This window comes from Coregonus lavaretus (genome assembly GCF_964263955.1).
Source record: "Coregonus lavaretus genome assembly, chromosome: 11".
Lineage (NCBI taxonomy): Eukaryota > Metazoa > Chordata > Actinopteri > Salmoniformes > Salmonidae > Coregonus > Coregonus lavaretus.
In genome coordinates this window covers 14,424,534-14,446,997 of record NC_139998.1, presented here as the reverse complement: position 1 = coordinate 14,446,997, position 22,464 = coordinate 14,424,534, and the positions used below count along the sequence as shown (strand labels likewise).

Here is a 22,464-nt window from a genome sequence, read left to right as displayed (position 1 = left end):
CTGTAGATACGGGCAAGTTAAGGCGAGTGGCTATTTTCTTGTAGCCATTGCCTGACTTATGAAGGTCGACACAAATCTGCCTTACTTGAATGGTGTGTTCTCTTGTCTTTGCCATGTTGACAAATGGGTAAGAGAATTAGGCCTCTGTGTCACGTCATATTTATACCCCAGGGAAACAGGAAGTCATGAATTACTAATTAAAAGTTCCTAGATACCCTGACCAACTTTAGCAACTACAGAAAAATATATTTTTAAAAAAATCAATTAAAATTTTCAGCGGAATTGTTAGGGGTGCCAATAATTGTGGGACACATGATTTTTTTCTAAATGTGTGATTTTTTTTTTTACCACCAAAGTAATGTACTTAAATAAAAGGTTGGATTTTTCTATTTTTTTGCATTTGGGTTCTATGTTGTTTAAAAAAAAAAGGAGAATTTTTGGAAGTCCTCGACCACATCTTAAACAGGGGTGCCAATAATAGTGGAGGGCACTGTACATTGAGTTCTATCTGACAAGTAATTTTTAAACCAGTTACATGCAGCCTGGTCTAGTCCAATTGAGGAAAGCCTCTGAATTAGCAGTCAGTGATCAACAGTATCGAAAGAGTTTGACAGGTCAATGAAGAGGGCAGCACAATGTTGCCTTTTATCCATACAGTTAGCCTCATCATTTATAACTAGGGATGCAGCAGAGATAGTGCTATGACCTGGTCTTAAACTCGACAGATGTACATTTAGAATACATTGCAAAGATAAGAAAGACCTTAGCTGAGAATGAATCAAAGATTATAATATTTTAGCTAGGCAAGAAATATTTGAAATAGGCTGATAATGATTTAAGTCACAAGGGTCACCACCTTTGTGAAGGGGAGTATATGGGCCGCCTTCCAAACCTTGGGGATAGTACCAGATATAATCGTCAGGTAAAAAATATGGTGTAGCTCAGTTGGTAGAGCATGGCGCTTGCAACGCCAGGGTTGTGGGTTCGATTCCCACGGGGGGCCAGTATGAAAAATAAATGTATGCACTCACTAACTGTAAGTCGCTCTGAATAAGAGCGTCTGCTAAATGACTAAAATGTAAATGTAATGTTAATGATTCAGCAATCAGGGGGGCAGAGAGCTGCAGCAAAAATGTATCACATTTGATCATTTACATAGGCCTGTCACGAACGTCGTATGAAGGAGTGGACCAAGCGCAGCGTTAGTTGCGAACATACTTGCTTTATTTAATTAAAGCATACACACGAAATAACAAAACAATAAACGACTCGTGAAGTCCTCAGTGACAATGACCGAACACGGAACAAAAACCCACAACACCCAAGGGAAAACATACAGTTTAAATATGGCTCCCAATCAGAGACAACCCACAACAGCTGACACTCGTTGCCTCTGATTGGGAGCCACTCTGGCCAACATAGACATAGAACAACTAGACACTCAAACACAGCACATAAACACACGGAATCTACACACCCTGACTCAACATATAAAGTCCCCAGAGCCAGAGTGTGACAAGGCCAGCATAGCCAATGTTTTACCAACATGAACACTAATGATAAATAAAGGTGAGAAATAATGGTGAGACATCATTTTAAATTAAAAAATAAATAATTAGAGCCATAAGCCTAATATGCTCAATGGTGAGACATGAGAGAGCTGTTAGCTGGCGTTACCTTGGTACTTTTTGTCACTCTAAACTCTGAAAACACAGCTGTAACTTTTGATTGGTAGCAGATAATAATTTTCTGATTCCATATTTGAATAGCAGAGAAATGATCAAGATGTCATGCTTTCTACGTTTGTGTCTAAAGTTGTTTGGAAAAAGTAAAAAAACAAACGTGTCAACGCAGTTACTAAAACAGCTGTATTGTTAGATTGCTAGCAGATATTCTTGTTCCGACTTCCGATTTGAATAGTGGAGAAGTAGACAAAGATGTCATACCCTATAACTTTTTGTCTAACTTGTTGGGAAAGTGGTAAATTTCAGTTGTTTATAAAAAGTTGTGTTGATGCGGTTACTTAAACAGCTGTAACTTTCGGTACCAGATAATTCTGTTCTGATTTCAGATTTGAATAGCAGGGAAGTAGACCAAGATGTCATACCCTCTAACTTTTAATCTAACTTGTTGGGAAAGTAGTCAAAGTAGCTGGTTTGTGTCAAAAGTTGCATTGTTGGAAGTCATGATGTCACAATAGACGTTTTTGAATGTTGAAGAAATCCCATGAAAGTGGATGAAGTTTAATAAGTTTAATCGTTTAAAAAGTATAAATAGTATCAAAAGTTGTATACAAACACACTATTCCAGACCAGTTTGCACGTTTTAAAGTTTGAATGGCATTTCTAGCTTAAACGGGGGAAGAGTAGTAGCGTTGTAAATAATAATAATAATAATTATAAGTCAGAAATAAGTGGTACAATATTTAAAGTGTGGCTCATTTTTATCAAGGGTACCAATAATTTTGGAGATGTCTAACATGAGGCTATAGCAAACTTGCATATTTAAACACAAATCCCTTAATTTACTTTATGTAAGCCACATTAATAAACTTTATTTGTATAGCGCTTTTCAATACAACTAACAAAGTGCTTTACGTCATAAAATAATACAATTAGATAAACGTACTGACTGTCAGCTTTCATTTGAGGGTATTTTCATCCATATCGGGTTAACCGTTTAGAAATTACAGCCCTTTTTGTACATAGTCCCCCCATTTTAGTCCCCACCAAAAGTATTGGGAGAAATTCACTTACAGTATATGTGTATTAAAGTAGTCAAAAGTTTAGTATTTGGTCCCATATTGCTTCTAAACACTTCTACATTAATGTGGATGCTACCATGAGTGAAAAAGTTACAGACAGACAAATAACATACCCCCAAAGATATGCTAACCTCTCACCATTACAATAACAGGGGAGGTTAGCATTTTTGGAGGGGTATGATATTTGTGCCTTTGTAACTTTCTCACTCATCATTATTCACGATTCATTCAAGTTTATCCATAATCATGGTAGCATCCACAGTGTCAGAGGAAGGCCCTCAAAATTGTCAAAGACTCCAGTCACCCTAGTCATAGACTGTTCTCTCTGCTACCGCACGGCAAGCGGTACCGGAGTGCCAAGTCTAGGTCCAAAATACTTCTCAACAGCTTCTACCCCCAAGCCATAAGACTCCTGAACAGCTAATCATGGCTACCCAGACTATTTGCACTGCACCCCCCACCCCATCTTTTTACGCTGCTGCTACTCTGTGAATTATTTATGCATAGTCACTTTAACTCTACCCACATGTAGATATTACTTCAACTACCTCAACTAGCCGGTGCCCCCGCACATTGACTCTGCACCAGTACCCCCCTGTATATATAGCCTCCCTACTGTTATTTTATTTTACTTCTGCTCTTTTTTTCTCAACACTTTTTTGTTTTATTCTACTTTTTTATTAAAAATAAATGCACTGTTGGTTAAGGGCTGTAAGTAAGCATTTCACTGTAATGTCTGCACCTGTTGTATTCGGCGCATGTGGCCAATACAATTTGATTTGATTTGATTTGATTAATGTAGAAGTGTTTAGAAACATATTCTATTCTTATTTACAATAAAAATGACTCCGAAATGACATACATTATTTACCATTCATTTCTATTGGGCACAAAATAATCTGAAACACAACCAAAACAAACTGCAAATGCATCCAACAAGTTTGTAGTCACAAGCAAGATGTAATCATTGTGTGCTAGGAATATGGAACCAAATACAAAAATGTTCACTACTTTATTACACATAAGTGAATTTGTCCCAATACTTTTGGTCCCCTAAAATGTGGGGACTATGTACAAAAAGTTCTGTAATGTGTCAAAGTCAAAGAAGACACAATGGTGTCTGTCCGTAGGCTTTACATTGGTGGCCAAATGACTGAGATTATTTACAATCTGGGTTCTAGCAAGGTGGGGGCCAAATAAAACAACCTCTGATTTCTTAACATTTCAGACATCCAACATTTGATGTCAGGAAGACACTTGTGAAGGGTTGTTAAACAAAATATCTTTCTCTGAGCATTTGTATTAGTATAAAATAATATATCTTTGAAAAAATTTGGAGCATACAATATAGCTCAGTATTTGCATAATTTATTTTATGCAGTCTTTTTTGCATGTTTTTATCAAGGGTGCCACTAATTTGGGAGATGACTGTATATGACATGAGGCTATAGCAAACCTGCATATTTAAACACAAATCCCTTTATTTACATTATGCTACTTACCACTGAACATAATCCTCAACATACATAAACCTTTTCTAGAGAAGATAACTCAAGACATCCAGAAAAACACATTTTATTTATTTTCCAACACTATCCTACTTTTAACTAAAATAATTCACCTTAAATGATCAGTCATGGACTTAGAATCATGTTATGGGTGAAGTTATGTGATCAGTCATTAAATATTTTATGGCAAATCATAGTTGCCATGCCATTGTAAGCTGTAGAGAGGTTTTAATGTCATTGTGAAGTGATATGCGAATTTCCACACGGGTGCGATGCCAGTGAAGTGTTAAACCATTAAAATAAATAGCCTCCTAAACACAGGGGTGTGAGCAGCTGTCAGCAGGCATGGGTCAATAGTCTACACATGAGACATGGACACAGGCCAATTTCAGCACACTGGGTCCCCGAGTCCCAGGCAAGCATGAACCCACCAAGCACAACCGTCCTTCCCCCCATTTGAAACACTACAGTAAACACAGAGTCATCTGAAATGTAACAAATGGTACACGGTTATCGATCATACTGGTCAGGTAAACTTGATGAGCAGAGTTAAAGGGTCACCATCTCTCTTGGTGACGACAGCCTGTAGTATTCCAGTGGGCGTATGTAAGAACCTGGACCCTTTAAAGAAATTCTCAATGAGTGCCCGGTTGATCTTAGTCTTCCCTATAGCAGTGTGACATTTGTTGCTCAGCACCCCATAGATGTTGCCAGAGTCGCCCTTGCTGCCAACAGGAGAAAGAGGGAGTAGCAGTCATTACCGATGGAGGCGCAAGAATCCACCATCCTCTACGCCTTGTTCCTATTAGCAGACTACATCTTGGCCATCTGCATGGATTCAGTATACACCTCAGGGGGGAAGTCCTCTGCCGTCCTTCCCCCATCTCGGGCAGGTGCACGATCTGCACGGTGATCTAGATGTTGGGGTTCCTGGTGGGCCTCTTCAGTACAGCCCACACCCAGTCAGCACCCAGCAAGACGTACTGCTGCTTTGCAGAGGTGTGGACTCGAGTCATGTGACTTGGACTCGAGTCAGACTCGAGTCATGAATTTGATGACTTCAGACTCGACTCGACAAAATGTACAAAGACTTGCAACTCGACTTGGACTTTAACATCAATGACTCGTGACTTCACTTGGACTTGCGCCTTATGACTCGAGAAGACTTGCTACTTCCCATGAAAACTGGGGAAAAAAAATTTCACACGGCCGCGCCGCTCTCCGTTTATCTGCATCTGTGAAAAAAATGTGCACCATCCACCTGTATGCATACAGAGAGCGCGCGCTGCCTGCACGTTATCCAATCACTGTAGTCCCACGTTGTTTTGATTCGACAGCATCTAAGCAGGCACATTGCAAGACAACCAATGAAGCACATCAAGCAACAACGCGCCAGTTGTCAAAATGATACCGAAGATAGTTTGGTTTGGCTATAAAAATTACGAGGTAGTCGACAAAAAACGAGTTGCAATCTGCAAAACATGCGGATCGAAGATTACAGACGGAGCTGCCACAACGTCCAACTTTGTTCGACACCTGAAGTTGCACAAAGAAAGGTAAGTTTTGAACGAATGCTACGCACCTTATCGGATGTACCGTAACTTACTAGCTAGCTGCTGCATATTTACTGTATCAACGAGACAAACGCACGTCTCCCTTGCTGGTTCATGCTTACAAAAATATGGATTTTTGAACTGCTATTATATGGACATTCTAAAACGCTTTCGTGAAAAACGCTTAACGTTCTTTAATGTACTAAGACAGTGTTATTAAAAGACCAAACTCTGTAAATATCATATTAATAAAGTATACTATGTACAAAACATCAGATGAGCCCAGAATATGAACGCAAACACGTTTAATAACACGTTGCGTTTTCCTCCCATAGAAAACTATTATAAGAAAAGGCTTAACGTGTCTTAATATACTGAGACAGTAATATTAAAAGACCAAACTATAAATATCATATTAATAAAGTATACTAAATGTACAAAACATCAGATGAGGCCAGAATATGAACGCAAACACGTTTAACAACACGTTAAGTGTTTTCCTCCCATAGAAAACCATTATAAGAAAAGGCTTAACATGTCTTATGTAGGCTACTATGTATTCTGGGCTCATCTGATGTTTTGTACATAGTATGCTTTATTAATATGATATTTGCAGAGTTTGGTCTTATAATATTACTGTCTTAGTATATTAAGCATTAAGCAACGTTAAGCGTTTTTCACGTTAAGCGTTTTAGAATTCAGTTTCAGAGTTGCTGGTGTGCTGCCTCATTGAGGTCGTTTATGTAATTTTGGTTAATCACAACTAAGCTGAACTGTCGCTGAAGACAAAATATCACAATTAAACAATGAATGCACCCCCTTTCACAACTCGGATGTAGTTGGTGCATCCCTAAACCCATCCAAGTACAACAGGAAACATAGTAAGACGTATACATTGTAAAGAGGAAAATGATAACACAGTCACAGTAGATCCACCATTAGCCTTCCCTTTTCATATCATGCCCAAACAGCAGACAGCGCATGGACAGAGTGCTACCGTAGTCTACAGTAGGTCTGTGAGGCAGCGCACCACTGGGATATATACAGTATATAATAAAATAATAACGATTATAGTAGTAATGTTCAGAGATGCAATAGATTATTATAGTGCAGTTCTTAACTAATGGGAATATTGTTTAGCTTATTTTTGGTTTAATTTGGTTTACTTTAGTTATTTAATTTATTCAATTATTTTGTTTTTCTATACTTTTCATGCCAACTTGCCATGGCCCCCCTAGAACCCCCTCGCGGCACCCAAGGGTCCCCGTCCCCACTTTGAAAACCACTGCTATAAAGCATATGACTTCAGTTTCTTGAGGGAAAGGGCTTTCTTATGAATTTTGAAGCAGTGAAAATATTCTTAATATTGCATACACTGACACTGAAATGTATTATCGTAAACCGTAGTGTACAATAGGCAATGAATATTAACACAACAACATTGATATGAGTAAAGTGTAGTTTCAAATACAACATGTGTGGCTGTAAAGGATTTTCTGACATCTGTTTCATATTCTTCTCTGTTACAGGTATGAAGAATACCAGATGAACAAAATCATCGTAGATGAACCACAACAGCCTTCAATCTCACAATTCCTTGACACTCGTGTAGGGCGTTACAGCCTGACCCACCCACAGCAGAAGGCCATCTCCAATGCGATACTGTCTGACTTGATTATTGATTGCAATTTCCCTCTGTCTATTGTGGAAAATAAGAGCTTTCGTCACTTTCTGGCTGTGCTGGACAGCAAGTATACATTTCATTCATTTTAGTCATTTAGCAGACGCTCTTATCCAGAGCGACTTACAGGAGCAATTAGGGTTAAGTGCCTTGCTCAAGGGCACATTTACGTCATTTAGCAGACGCTCTTATCCAGAGCGACTCACCAATTGGTGCGTTATTATTTTATTTCACTTAGGTATTTAAATAAGTATTTTTCTTCATAATTAAAATTCTATCCATTTTACAGTCCATTCACAGTTGTATTATACCCCAGTATGTCGCCGAACGCTGACCACAAAAACAGAGAGCCTTGCTGAGGAGAGACGGTCAAAGTTAAAAACTCAATTGAGCAACACTGACCATGTTTCAGTCACTGTGGACATTTGGTCTGATCGAAAGATGAGGGGATTCCTTGGTGTCACTGTGCACTGGATGGAGCGAGATGCAGAGAGGGTACAGCTAAAGACTAATCTCTTGGCCTGCAACCGCTTCAAAGGCTCTCACACAGCAGAGCGAATCTGTGACCAATTTGAGGCAATATGTGATGAATACAACATCAAAGCTAAATTGGACTATATAATTAGTGACAATGCTGCTAACATGCGCAAGGCATTTACAGTCTGCTTCCCCAGCGAACAGGAGGAAGATGAAGATGCTGGAGATAATCTTGATGATCCTGAGCTATGGCATGACTTAACCCAAGAAGACCAGCAAACCGTCGATGCTGCTATGGCAAAGAAACAGCGCCTGCAGTGTTTTGCACACACATTGCAGCTGGTTGTGGGAGACGGTTTGAAAGAAACAAAAGCGGCATGTCCTTCTCTCTCCAAGTTATCAAAACTTAGCTCCCTGCTCCACACAAGCACAACGTTTAAAGACATCTTCGATGGTGAATTTGGGGAGCACAGAGGCATCCCTGCTGCAGTGAGCACGAGGTGGAATTCCACACTGCGGCAGGTAAAAGCAGTCCTTCATTGTGATCAGCAAAAGCTCTGCGCAGTTCTTGAGAAGGCCGGGCATAAAGAACTGTCATTCACACCACGAGAGTGGAATCTGCTGAAGGAGTTGGTGGACATCTTAAAACCGTTCGGAGAAGCAACTGATTTGACACAGGGGGAGAAAGTCATTACAATCAGTGCAGTTGTTCCATCCATCTTGTCCCTCAATCACCATCTTGAGAAGCTGAAGCCTCAAGTTCGTTTCCTGAGTGGCCTGGTCAGAGGTCTGCAGGCATCCCTGAAAAAAAGATTTCTTGGGATCTTCATTAATGTAAAAATGGCCCAGTCTCAAGAAGGGATCACTGCCCCCTTTTCAGACACAGTCTACCTGAAAGCAGCTGCCTTGGATCCAGCCTTTTGTCTGCTGTGGATTGAGCCCCATGTGCTGGTCAACCGTGACATCAAGGCAGAGGTGGCACAACGAGTTAAAGGTAAATATTATTGACTTGCAATGCAACTTAAATGCAACGTACAATAATTTGATCTTAATCTGATATAGGATCTAATGTGATATTAATCTGACTTTAACAATAATAAAAAATTTCAGTCTTGAACAGTATCATCAACATCAGAAATAAGGGCTCTTTTGTTTCTGCTGTTGTGACACGTTTTTATTTTTATTTTTAGAATTGATCCTGCAAGATGCTGCAGAGACAGAGCAGCCTGTGCCGGTGCCTGCTGAAGAAGAACTAGAGGACATGGAAGGAGAAGGGCTGTTTGCTGCATACCATAAGAGGCAGAAAAGGGATGTTGGGACCCCACCAGCAGTACAGCTAAGTCACTACATTGACATGGCAGAAGGACAGAATGCCCTTTTGTTCTGGGCACTGAACAGTAAGACTCTTCCTTCACTCTTTCAAGTAGCCATCCGAGTCTTGGCAGTGCCTGCTTCTAGTGCTCCAGTGGAGCGAGTTTTCAGCCATGGTGGCATCATTCTGCGTCCCCATCGTGCACAAATGACTGACAGACTTTTGGCCAATTTGATCTTTTGCAAATGCAATGCAGTATAGGGGCCTCCCTCCACCTGTCCACAGCACGCATGCGCGCACACACACTCACTCTCTGCTCATCACCTGTCCACACAGCTCTCTCTCTCCTGTGGTAGGAGTTTCACATGGAGTAAGATCTGTTCATTTGCAGTGCAGGTTCCCACACTGTTTTTACTTCCAGAGCTTTGGTGTTTGTCCTTCCCCGTAAACCATTTTCTCTCTCTCTCTCTCTCTCTCTCTCTCTCTCTCTCTCTCTCTCTCTCTCTCTCTCTCTCTCTCTCTCTCTCTCTCTCTGCATTGTTCTAGTGCAATATGCTGTTCAAATACAAGCATTTTTTTTGTGAAAATTAAATGTTATGTTTTTTGCTGTATTTGATTAATGTTATTGTATAAAAAGGTTTAAATAAATACAAATCTTACAGACATACATGATTTGTATACATTTTATTTCTGTGGTAAGAGGACTTGAAATGACTCGAAACTAAAATGGTAGGACTTTGGACTCGACTTGAGACTTGATGGCTTTGACTTTTGACTCGACTTGGGACTTGCCTCATCTTTGACTCGACTTGACTCGGGACTCGAGGGCAAAGACTTGAGACTTACTTGTGACTTGCATAACAATGACTTTGTCCCACCTCTGCTGCTTTGTCATGGCGGTGCAGTTGAAGGAGTCGGACATGTGGAGGTGGCTGCTCTAGGTGATGTAGGTCATTAGGAAGATCTCGTTGAGGGCTGCGGGGCTGGAACGTGTCCTCTGGGTTCTATAACAGGAGTCACTCCTGGGTCCTGGCTGCAGCTATCCCCACACAGTCGTTGAATAGAGGGACGAAATCGTTGAGGTTGTTGAGGATTCTCCACAGGGTGGAGAATATACTGGGTATGTCTGGGGCTGGTGGCTTGCTCTCTCTCCTCCCCCACAGGGTTTGGAAATTGAAGTTCATGTTGGGAATGGTCATGGTCGAGGCTGGTGGCTTCTTCTCTATCCTCTCCCACCAGGTTGAGATTATCTTGGGATGTCCGGGGCTGGTTGTTTGCTCTCTATCTTCCCACTGTCTACAGGACTAGGTCAGAGGGTGGTTTCCCTTATAACCTGAACATATGATAACAACAGTATAGTTTATTGTTGTAGAAATTATAATTTACATGAAAAAAGTTACATAGGTTATACTTGTGTAATAACAGGGATTGAATGTACTCAACCCTAATGGAACCCAAACCTTAGAAGCTAAAAAATATACTTTAATTGTACAATGTTTGCTCTAGAATGGTAAAAAAAACTTTAAATGAATTAAATTAAAACTCACCAGTATGGGTCTGCCTTTGATGTTTGGAACAGCTCCAGCCCCTCTCTCCTCTCTGGAACCCTAGTGAGATATTGTGATGTGCTGGGTTGATGCAGATTCGCCTGCAGTACGATCCTCAAACAGGTTATGCCTGGGCTTGGACACTTCACTGGGCTACCTAACTCCCAGAGAGTAGGCTTCCCTCAGTGTTTCCTCTCTTACAGAAGGGATCCTCCGTTCTGGTGACTTATTAAAGCGACTTACCATAAGGACTACATCTGCCTATGCAAATATATGCTAATTAGGCGTGGAAACATGGAAAAAACTGTTTCTTATTGGTCCAATATAAATTAGCTGTATTAAGTGTTGGGTGTGTTTGTTTGCAGTATGACTTAGTGCCTTGCTTGCATCATGGATGTGTCCAGGTAATGGGTTGTTCTACGAAATGAGTCCTTTTGCATCCCTTTGATATTTTTTGAAGAAATTGTGCATCAACATGGAATTAAAAAAAAACTGTTATATTAATGAAGTGCCCTTTAATAAAGACCACATAGAAAATTCAATACATCTGGTTTTAAATATGACTAAAGACTTGCTAAAGTGCCAAAAGTCAGCATTTTGACATGTCCCTCTGTGATTTTAACCCACTTAACCCAAACATTTCTCAAATTTTTCACCTTCATTGAAAGCCCTATTTATTTTGTTGCTTTGTCAGATTCATTTCTGAATATTATTATTTAATTCATGAGATTAGTGATTTATATATATATAACACATTTTAAGTCCCTCATTTTAAGGTCAACCCTTTTACGTGAATTGAACTCTCTTTCGGAGAAATACAATTCTAAAGACACATTGAACATCTTATAGCGAAATCATAGTGTAAAAGTAGGCGAGCTGGTTCTACTCTCGTAGGTCGAGCATAACACGTCAACCCTGTCACCCATAGATAGACAGGCTAGAAATGTTTTAACAATTCGTTTTTCTTTTTTAAGCTTGCATTCATTTGACCCTCCCTGTTGCACAAAAAAAGCTTCCATTCCCCCTCTCACAAGAGGATTTATGGCTGATTTAAGATTAAATAATCAACCCTGTTACAGTAAACCCGGTTACATTATTTGGCACTTAATAGGCACTTACTATAGTCATTTCTTTTTTCATTTAACCTCTTGAGATGGGGAAAACATATTTTTTATTAAGTTGAACATGTGCTCTTCATGAAAGAATGTTAAAATTAGGTTAAATGTACACTACCAGTCAAAAGTTTGAACACACCAACTCATTCAAGGGTTTTTCTTTATTTTGACTATTTTCTACATTGTATAATAATAGTGAAGACATCAAAACTATGAAATAACACATATGGAATCATGTAGTAATCAAAAAAGTGTTAAACCAATCAAAATATATTTTATATTTGAGATTCTTCAGATAGCCACCCTTTGCCTTGATGACAGCTTTGCACACTCTTGGCATTCTCTCAACCAGCTTCATGAGGTAGTCACCTGGAATGCATTTCAATTAACAGTTAATTTCTTAAAAGTTAATTTGTGGAATTTCTTTCCTTCTTAATGCGTTTGAGCCAATCAGTTGTGTTGTGACACGGTAGTGGGGTATACAGAAGATAGCCCTATTTGGTAAAAGACCAAGTCCATATTATGGCAAGAACAGCTCAAATAAGCAAAGAGAAACGACAGTCCATCATTACTTTAAGACATGAAAGTCAGTCAATACGGAAAATGTCAAGAACCACAATCCCCTGACCTCAACCCAATTGAGATGGTTTGGGATGAGTCGGATCGCAGAGTGAAGGAAAAGCAGCCAACAAGTGCTCAGCATATGTGGGAACTCCTTCAAGACTGTTGGAAAAGCATTCCAGGTGAAGCTCGTTGAGAGAATGCCAAGAGTGTGCAAAGTTGTCATCAAGGCAAAGGGTGGCTATTTGAAGAATCTCAAATATAAAATAACACTTTTTTGGTTACTACATGATTCTATATGTGTTATTTCATAGTTTTGATGTCTTCACTATTATTCTACAATGTAAAAAAATTGTAAAAAATTAATGAATGAGTAGGTGTGTCCAAACTTTTGAAAGGTACTGTATATATATATTTTTTTGTACCAAATTACACTACCCAAAAGGGACTAATTTTGTGGAACGACCCTAATCTAAAAAAACATAAACTAAACAATTAGTATATATAGTCCAAAATAATACAGTGTGGGCAATATTACAGGGTAGATTGCATAGGGGAAAAAGCACGTCAATAAATGCTCAAGTGACACCAAAAAACATACTATTTACTCTAGTTTGGGGAAGAGCTACACACCAATGACACATGTAAAACAGAATTCCATTACCGTTCATTGTGTTTCTGTCACTAATACAAAATAAGTGTTCATTATAGTCCTGTATTATGATGAGATAAGGGGTATGGCCAGTTGAGATTGCTGGTAAAGCCTCCTGCATTGAGGTTAGGTTGAGGTATGAGGCAGGCAGAGTTTTCCCTTGGTTGATTGGGTGCGTTAGTTAGTGTGGCCAGCGTAGTGTCCTCTCAGACTAGTGCTGTTTGAGCCCGTCTCATCTCCTTCAGAACTTCGTCTCGGCTTAGCAAATACTGAAAGCAAGAAGGGCCAGGGGCTGGGGTTAGCAGGAAGCATTATTCTGCAATGTTTGTCAGTTAAAGGCTTTAGAATGATGTCCCTAACTTTAAAATCTACTTGTTGAAGCCTGTTTATTCATTTGAAACCTCTACTGTCAGGAAATATGAGAACAACATAGCACTGTAGCATTGAGGAGAAATACAAAAGATAACAGCCAGTGACGTGGCGCAGTTTTGCGATGCCCCCCGCAAGGCCCCCCCCCCTCCCCCTAAAAATAGGGGAGGGGGAACAGCTAACTTCCTGCAATTCTACCACGGGGCAGGGAGAAATATTTGCAATACCTCCTGGGGGCTCCCAGATCTTGTGCGCCCCGCAGGGCTGTGGGGGTGCGTCCTACACCAGTGTTAACAGCATAACAGAAAATACTTTGTTACCTGGTTAGTTTATTAATTATTTAATTAAACTGAGATATAAAAGTTTGTTGAATGAGACTGACTGAGGACTTAGGAACTACTTACTGTGAGTTGGTTTATTCCCTCAGAAAGAGCTTCTATCTGCAGTACGGTCCCCTGTGGCACCGCCATCTGCAAAGTCAGGCCCTTCATCAAACACAACACCTAGTTCTGGGGTTACTGTACTACTGACAGGCCAGGACATCAATGACATACAGGTAACTGCCAAAATAATGGGATGACAATGCCCCCAACTGGCACGAGTGGTCACAGAATGGTTTGATGAGCATGAAAACGATGTAAACCAAATGCCATGGCCGTCTGTCATCAGATCTCAACCCAATTGAACACTTATGGGAGATTCTGGAGCGGCGCCTGAGACAGCGTTTTCCACCAACATCAATAAAACATCAAATGATGGAATTTCTCGTGGAAGAATGATGTTGCATCCCTCCAATAGAGTTCCAGACACTTGTAGAATATATTACAATGTGCATTGACAAGGTGCTGTTCTGGCTAGTGGTGGCCCAATGCCCTATTAAGACACTTTATGTTGGTGTTTCCTTTATTTTGGCAGTTACCTGTAAAGCTTTGTTTTCTTCCATGCATGATGGATGGCAGAAGGATCTACTGTAGGTGCTGAGCAAGCACCACTGTTCAAGTCATAGGTCACGTTCCAGGCCGACTACATTGCAATCGTTGCATTGCATAAACCAATTAGATATGGCAGGTGTCTGCAGTGAAGTCAACCTGGAACATGGTCATTATGGATTTATGATAAAGATGTACCTGCAGATGGTTGAGCCCCTTCCCCCAAGGTGCATGATGGGATAGTCCTGTTCCAACATGCACTCCTCCATCTTGCATACAATGGGTCAATCATGATGATCAGAAGTATTGATGAGAGCCAGTTAGTGAATGATACTGGTTAATTAATTATGCGTTCTGATGTCCCTGTACTGTGCAACGCATTAAAATTATTGATAAAGGGCAGAGATCATTTCATCATAAAACTGAGACAAGACTACTTTCTCCTCTAATAAGAGAAGCATGCTTTGTACAAAGATTGCATATATTTTATCAGGAAGAATACAAAACCTTTATCACACTTATGATTTTTATTGACGGATTTGGATAATACTATTTACAATTGATGACAACAAGAGGGCTTCCTTGATTGAAGCTTAATCTTTAACTATAAAAATATTCTAACAGTCAAATATGAAAATAACAGTGCATGATGATCACAACCTGGATTCCGTCAAAATTTGCACAGCTATAAAATCTCATTGTACTTCATGTACTTCTTTCAATTTACCTACATAAATATATTACATGTATTCCTCCATATGCAAATATTGCACAAGTTCATTCCACAACTGTCTGATAAACCAGCAACATTACTTTCTACTGTTTAGGAAAATATTTTAATAGAATGGATAAATACCATTAGGTGAATCTCAAATATGCTTGTGTTAAAATGATCATTAAAATGATGCATAATGTTCTTTACGTCAGTGGCATAATCTTAATGCATTAAAGGGCTGATGTGATAATATCAGAAGTGTCATGCCCATAGGGGGCACAAGGGCACATGCCCCCTCAGATTTGTCCTGTAAAAAAAAAATCACACATTTTTTATGGAAATTATTTATAAAATGATCTCTCAGCAGTATTTTGCAGAGGGGGCACACTGACTGGACCAGGCAAATAGTTCTCTGTAATCCTACCCACCTAGCAATTTTATGAAGTTGGTTCCCAATCTCCCAACCTCATAACTAGCTACCAAGCCATTTCGGGCTATCAATCAAGTTAGAGTAGCTTGTCCAACTATCTTAGATGGCATGCCTGCTGGCAAGGTTGCTATATTTTAGAAGCGCAAGCAATTACTAAATGTACTGAATAAGAGTCACATTCCTTTCAATATTTTACCCAGATTTTAGCAGAGATGCATATTTAATTCATTTAAAAAAAATAACCGCCAGTCAGGAAGATACAGACAGCTCAAGAGGTATGCTTAGATATGCAGAAAAAATACTTGGTTTAAATGTAATCTGGCACCTTATGATAATATCATGATATTTGTGTATTACTTATGTCCCTGTATTGATAATGTGTGTTATGATCCCATGTACTGTGTTGTAATTTGGATGTAATATCCTAGGCATGTTAGTGCAATATATTGAGATGTGGGATTTACAACAGTCAGAATGACACCCTCATTCAAAGTGCAATATATTGAGATGTGGGATTTACAACAGTCAGAATGACAACCTCAGTCAAATTACAATTGAACAGGTAAAGAGGTATACTTGGATAACCAATGCAGAAAAAACGATGCTCTGAAAAAGATCTGATGTGATCAAAAGACCAATTAGTGGAAGAAAGATCAGAATTGGGCTGCCTGTGTAAACACAGCCTAAGTATTCAGATGCAGCTCGTGCCCAAGGCTAGGGTTGGTTGTTGGGTGTTAGATGATGGCATGTGAGGGGTGTGGAGGTGGGTGTGCTGGGGTGGGTTGTGGGTAGCGTTGGATGGGCATGGCAGGAGGAGGTGGGGTTAATAGCTGCAAGCTGAGTGGTGATGGGTAGGTAGATACAGTAGTGTGACATCATCAGCTGTATGGCCCCACCTGCTCTCGTCTGTCTGGGTCTCTGTCCAGGATGGGGCTGAGGCCCCTGAAGCCAGAGTAGGGCCGGTGGGCCCCGTTCACCACCGCCTGGAGCTGAGCCTGGGCCTGGGCCGCCTCCAGGGGGCAGATGTAGTCAGTCGAGTCGTCACACCTCTTCTTCCTCAGGTGGCCGAAGTTTGAGAAGCCCAACTTCTTTGGCTGAACGGGAGCACATGCTTTATGAACAGACTGAGATAAAGCTGTGTATCATATCTATTCTATCCCTTTAACCATCATTTTCTAAACATTTTCTAAACAGCGTACAAATGGACTGTGCTGCTATAAATGGTTCCTATAAGCCTAATCGTGCTGACTAAGTACATTATGCTATCGCTACATTTTTCCTCAGCACATTTTCTACTAGCCTTAGCAAAAAGGTGTGTGCTAGAGATACGTGGCACTACAAAAGCCTGCTGCACAAAAAGCTGCTAGGTGGAAAAGCCCTGGTCTTAGAGCTTAGCCAGGTCTGAGGTGTCACACTAAAGAGAGAGAGAGAGTAGAGGGGAGAGGGAAAGAGAGTGGGAGGGGAAAGAGAGAGGTGTCTGTCACCTGAAAGAGAGGGGAAAGGGAGGGGGATAGGGAGAGGAAAAGAACGAGAGAGAGAGAAAGAGGAGAGAGGAGGATTAGAGAGTAAGGAAAGAGGAGAAGGAGAGAGGAGGGAGAGGGACAAAGAAAGAACAAAAACAAGGTCTGCTAACAGGGTGGTGGTTCAGCCCTGGGCTTACTACAGTACAGTGCTGTCATCTCTTACCCTGACTTTGGCTGTGGTGCTGAGGGGAGCGTAGCCCGACGACTCCATGAACTCCCTCTTCTCCTGCTGAGCCAGGGAGCCCACCAGCATGTTGAAGTTTGTGGCCAGGTGGCGTCGCAGCAGGGTCTTCTGAGGGGGGATGTTCAGCAGCATGGCCAGCGTGTCTGAGTTAAAACGAGGCTCTAGAATCTGGGGGGTCATTAGAGAAGATTAAGAGGAATATTGTCGTGGCAAAATTACAACTTTTGTTATGCACATGCGCTGTATGAGCCTTAAACCTGTACATTTCCAACTGTCTGTTTGAAGGTCTTGTAAGAAGGAGCTGGTATTTTTCCACTCTGACTCTGTTCAACTTAGTCACACGGTCAAGACAAAGACCCTCTGAGAGTGCCCACAGTGTCTCAGCCCGTCCTGTTTCTTCTCATATCTTTCAAGGGCACAGCTGTGTGGAGATATGAGGTGAACAGAGGCTGGCTTGAACAGAGGAGTAACGGAACTAACGTTATCATTTGTTTGTGTGCTATGACCCGATATACATAGCCACAAGAAGAAAACAAGGTAGCTTATGATGCCCTGAGCTGCCGGGGAGGGGTGGAACCAGCCATGACTAAGCATTTTTAGGTCCACTATATAAGACGTCAGCATTTCCTGTTTGTTGGCCTCTCAACGATCACCTAACGGGTGGTCGTTGACCAGCTCCATTATTGCAATAATGAATCGATATCAAATAAAGATTGATTGTTTGAGGAAATGACAAAGTGTCTCTCACTTGATTAGAATTTCCACCACAGGTTGGTTGACGTTTATTGTCATGAATCTTGCCGTGGAGGCAGAATTTCCGCTAGATGGGCCAGCTGCAAAGTCAAAATTGGCTATACTGTAAAAATTCATGAAAACAAAAATGTAACTTTTGGTCTTCATTTAAAGATGCACTATGCAGAAATAGTGCACCCATTTCCTGGTTGCTAAAATTGTAATAGTTCGCCTAATGTCAGTTTATGTGACAAAACAAGCAAGTATAGTGCAGGGGTGTCAAACTCATTCCATGGAGGGCCTAGTGTCTGCAGGTTTTAGTTTTTTCCTTTCAATTACGCCCGAGACAACTAGGTGTGTGGAGTTCCTCACTAATTAGTGACCTTAATTCATCAATCAAGGACAAGGGAGGAGTGAAAATCTGCAGACACTCGACCCTCAGTGGAATGAGTTTGACACCTGTGGTGTAGAGAATCATTGTACCATCTAAACCGCTGTGAAATATCGTTTCAATAACCAAAAATATTGTATTTTCAGCTGTTTGAAGCTGGTGTTCAAAACCGAAACTAAAATATGCAAAAAGAAAACTTAAGCAGAGGAAGCATAGAAATAGCACATATAGAACAGATCTACCGCTTCTTAGACTTGTTTTCAATGAGAATGACAGATCTATAACTCACATTTCTATGTGAATTTGGTCAGGTTGCCCAAAAGGTTACATATTGCAGCTTTAAGGTTATGGTTAGGTTTAGGTTTAAAATCAGATTGTATGACTTTGTGGCTGTGCCAGGTAGTGACCACTCTGCAGTGCTGCCTCCAGAACAAGATTTATGAGGAAAAATTCTAACCTGCCTACATACAGGCGATTACACAGAAAGTTGGGATGGACTGAATTGGAAAAATAGGCTGCGTCTACACGGGCAGCTCAATTCTGATCTTTTTTTCACTAATTATTATTTTAAACAATCAGATCAGCTTTAAAAAAAGATCTCGTTGTGAAAATATCTGATGTGATTGGTCAAAAGATCAATTAGTGGAAATTATTCACTAAAAAATAAACGTTTCTTTAGGGAGAGTCTCCCGAGTGGCGCAGTGGTCTAAGGCACTGCATCGCAGTGCTAGCTGGCCGTGACCAGGAGACCCATGGGGCGGCGCACAATTGGTCCAGGGTAGGGGAGGGAATGGCCGGCAGGGATGTAGCTCAGTTGGTAGAGCATGGCGTTTGCAACGCCAGGGTTGTGGGTTCGATTCCCATGGGGGGCCAGTATGAAAAAAATAACAAATAATAATAAAAAAGATTAGTGTATGCACTCAATAACTGTAAGTCGCTCTGGATAAGAGCGTCTGCTAAATGACTAAAATGTAAATGAGTCTCTTAGGAATTGTATGTAACCATACGTGTCCCATTATGGACATATTTGTCACGATAACGACCTGAGCTGAGCTGAAATGCAGTAGAAAGGTATAAGAAGGTGCTGATTCAGTCATGTGGCCCGTGTACTTACGATAAGGCCCCCGTGCACCCCGCTGCCTCTCAGGTTGGGAGCGTACTCCGCCAGGTCCACCGAGCGAAGCCACTCCATCACCCTGTGGTTAGACCACTGAACCACCTCCGAGGGAGAAGTCTTGTTCTAGTAGGAAATAACACACGTATTAGCAAACACAACTACATACGTGTGTAAATGGAAAAACTCCTACAAATGTGCACATACACGTGTCTCACCTCATCCCCAGGTCTTCTCTTCAGGCAGTTGGGGTTGAATTTGTTGACGTGGAGGACGTGGATAGCACACTTCACACTGAGGTGATGGAGCTGACTGGTCACTTTCAGGAACAAGAGGTTGTTCTGAAGGAAGCCAATCAAATATGTTGTGCAGGTTTCTTTTTTTTGGACTGTATTTAACTACACTCCTAGAAAAAAAGGTGCTATCTAGAAGCTAAAAGGGTTCTTCGGTTGTCTCCGTAGGAGAACCCTTTGAAGAACGCTTTAAGGTTCCAGGTAGAACCCTATTGGGTTCCATGTTGAACCCTTTCTCCAGAGGGTTCTACATGGAACCCAAAATTAGTTCTACCTGGAACCAAAAAGGGTTATATCTGGAACCAAAAAGGGTTCTCTTATGGGGACAGTTGAAGAAACCTTTTCAAACACTTTTTTCTAAGAGTGTAGGAAGTCCCTTGAGATGTTTATTTTTTCGAGGGAGACCTGAAAGCCTTGTGAATTATATACAGTAGCTGAGACAAAAACTAGTAAGACTACGATGAAAACCAATGGATGTACTTACCACTGTCAAGTACTGAAGCATTCTGCCGTCCACCCTTCCCTCGTTAAACTGATCCTTGTACTGAGGTAAACCAATGTCATCAAGCCAACCTTTGAGGACAAACCACATAACCAATTATACTGGATTGATTACACAGAATTTAGCTGAATGTTGAGTGAATATGTTGATGGCCTCTACTGTGTCCTACATACGTGTGACCCAGATGTGATCCAGTTCAGAGGATTTCTCTGGCAGTTTGGTGCTGAACGACTTGAGGGCCAACTGCAGCTTCTTTCTGTGCAGTGGATTCTTAATCCCCATCTCCTGATTACATGATTAAGATTAATCCAGGTTATGAACACAATACTTACTCCAAAATGAGTGCTGCAAATGACAGTTTTAATAACTGGATCACTTGGCACACTATTTCACAATTGTGATCAAGATTCAAACAAATTAGTTTGCCCTGCCAGTTTGAGAACGGCCTACATATATTGATATGACATTTGGTCCGGGAACCTGTCAAATGCAAAAAAAAAGCAAAACCCAAGCTACATCTGAAACATAGCTCCAAACTAGCTGAAAACAACAACAAAGGTTGAGCAACATGATGATGTGAAAGACGGAACGAAATGGCATCTTGAGAACTAGACAGGTAGAACTAAATGGTGATGAGAACGATGCAATGACTGGACAGGTAGAATGATTGGAGGGGACGAGCTAAACATTGCTTTGACAGCCATACTGATGGGGATTATACAGTGTGTTGTTAGAGGAACACCCAGCTAACACAGAACGTTCCCTGAAGGATCTCCTTTGCTTATTTATAAAGAACCTGCCAACAGCATTCTGGGAACCAACATATGTTAGCAGAGTCATTTTTGTGACTGTACAGTGTGTACCTTCTCTAAATCCTGTGGTGAGGCAGAGAGGAGAGTTTGCCCGCTGTTGGCCCAGTGTCGGGCCAGAATCACATACTGGCCCAGCCCATACTCCTCTAGCCAGCAACACACCTGCTCTGGAGTCCACTTGGAGAAGGGCGTCTTCAGATCCCTGCAGGAGAGGACAGACAATTGATTGGATCATCAAGACTGGAATATTTTCTAATTCCTGCTCATTTAATTAATACATTGGCTTTTTTTGGTATATTCTCGGTCACATGCACATGCTTAAGATAATACACTGTATTTTATGTATTTTATGATAGTGTCCATCCCATACTGCACAGAGGTCAATGTCTCTCCGGCTTGGGCCAGGCGAGGGCCGGCGGTGGCTCTCAGTCCCCCCCTCTTAAACTCTCCAGGCTCAAGGTCCTCTCCCTGCAGGCTGCCAGACTGGGTCTTCCTTATCCTAGGGTAGAGAAGATAGAATACATCATTAGTCATTCACTTAGAATTATGCAGTACCTTTGCTAGGCCACCTCCTCTACCCAGGATGACTAATATCAGATCATCTTCCATTTATACCAATAGCCTCTGAATAAATATCTCTAAAGAGATCTTCAGCAGTGTGCCCTTCGTGTGTGTGTGTCTGCTGTACAGATACTCACTTCCCCCAGAGCTTCTTGATGCCTCGGTGGTTCTTCTTGTTCTCTGGAGAGACAGGGGACTGCTGTCCTGAGTCCATTCCAGACGACAGGGGAGACAAGTCCGACAGTGTGGACTCATCCAGTCTCTCCGACTTTCCTATAAGAGCAGGATATGGAGTTTTAGTAAGTACTGTAATCTATTTAAAACTGTTTTCATCATTTAAGTCATTGTTCTATTAATTAAAGTATGTCATGCAAAGCTTAAGAAACACTGTATTTCTTCAATTCTTCAGGGCCTAAAGTTGAGGTATTATCCATGCAGGACCCACCCATTTCAAATAGATCACGCTTTCCACAAGATCCTGCTGTGCCAAAGGTTAGCCAAGCGAATAGTGAAACAGGAAAGCATTAACATTGTTAGTGAGCTCCAGCATTTTCAGCTAAATTACACACAAAATGTAAATGTTGTCTTAATGGATGCCAATAAAAATCTTTGAAGACAAATTCGTTTTTTGCATATTTAATAAACATGTTTAATACGCTGAAATTAAATTATGGTCTGAGGCGAATGGGATGTCAAGTTGCATCTATATTTGTTTACAGTGTATGTTTAAGCCAGATCA

At 40.9% G+C, this 22,464-nt stretch overlaps 1 protein-coding gene and 1 pseudogene across 2 annotated transcripts in view; both read right to left on the bottom strand.

Moving 5' to 3' along the window:
* Positions 1-4,798: 4,798 nt before the first annotated feature.
* Positions 4,799-14,737, bottom strand: LOC311136979 (rab15 effector protein-like; annotated as a pseudogene). The gene is made up of 3 exons: positions 14,667-14,737; positions 10,174-10,599; positions 4,799-5,255 (listed from the first exon to the last, which is right to left on the bottom strand). The product of its transcript is annotated as a rab15 effector protein-like (transcript).
* A 261-nt stretch (positions 14,738-14,998) lies between these two features.
* Positions 14,999-22,464, bottom strand: part of LOC311137274 (liprin-beta-2-like) — a gene marked incomplete at its 5' end in the record, with an annotated part of 96,510 nt that continues 89,044 nt past the window's right edge. The window contains 9 exons of the mRNA XM_084171674.1: positions 14,999-16,707; positions 17,300-17,488; positions 19,558-19,683; positions 19,776-19,898; positions 20,335-20,423; positions 20,526-20,637; positions 21,216-21,366; positions 21,535-21,663; positions 21,863-21,998. Coding sequence (XP_084027800.1) covers positions 16,492-16,707; positions 17,300-17,488; positions 19,558-19,683; positions 19,776-19,898; positions 20,335-20,423; positions 20,526-20,637; positions 21,216-21,366; positions 21,535-21,663; positions 21,863-21,998 — 1,271 coding nt within the window. The 3' untranslated portion in view covers positions 14,999-16,491. The remainder of the gene's footprint in view (positions 16,708-17,299; positions 17,489-19,557; positions 19,684-19,775; positions 19,899-20,334; positions 20,424-20,525; positions 20,638-21,215; positions 21,367-21,534; positions 21,664-21,862; positions 21,999-22,464) is intronic.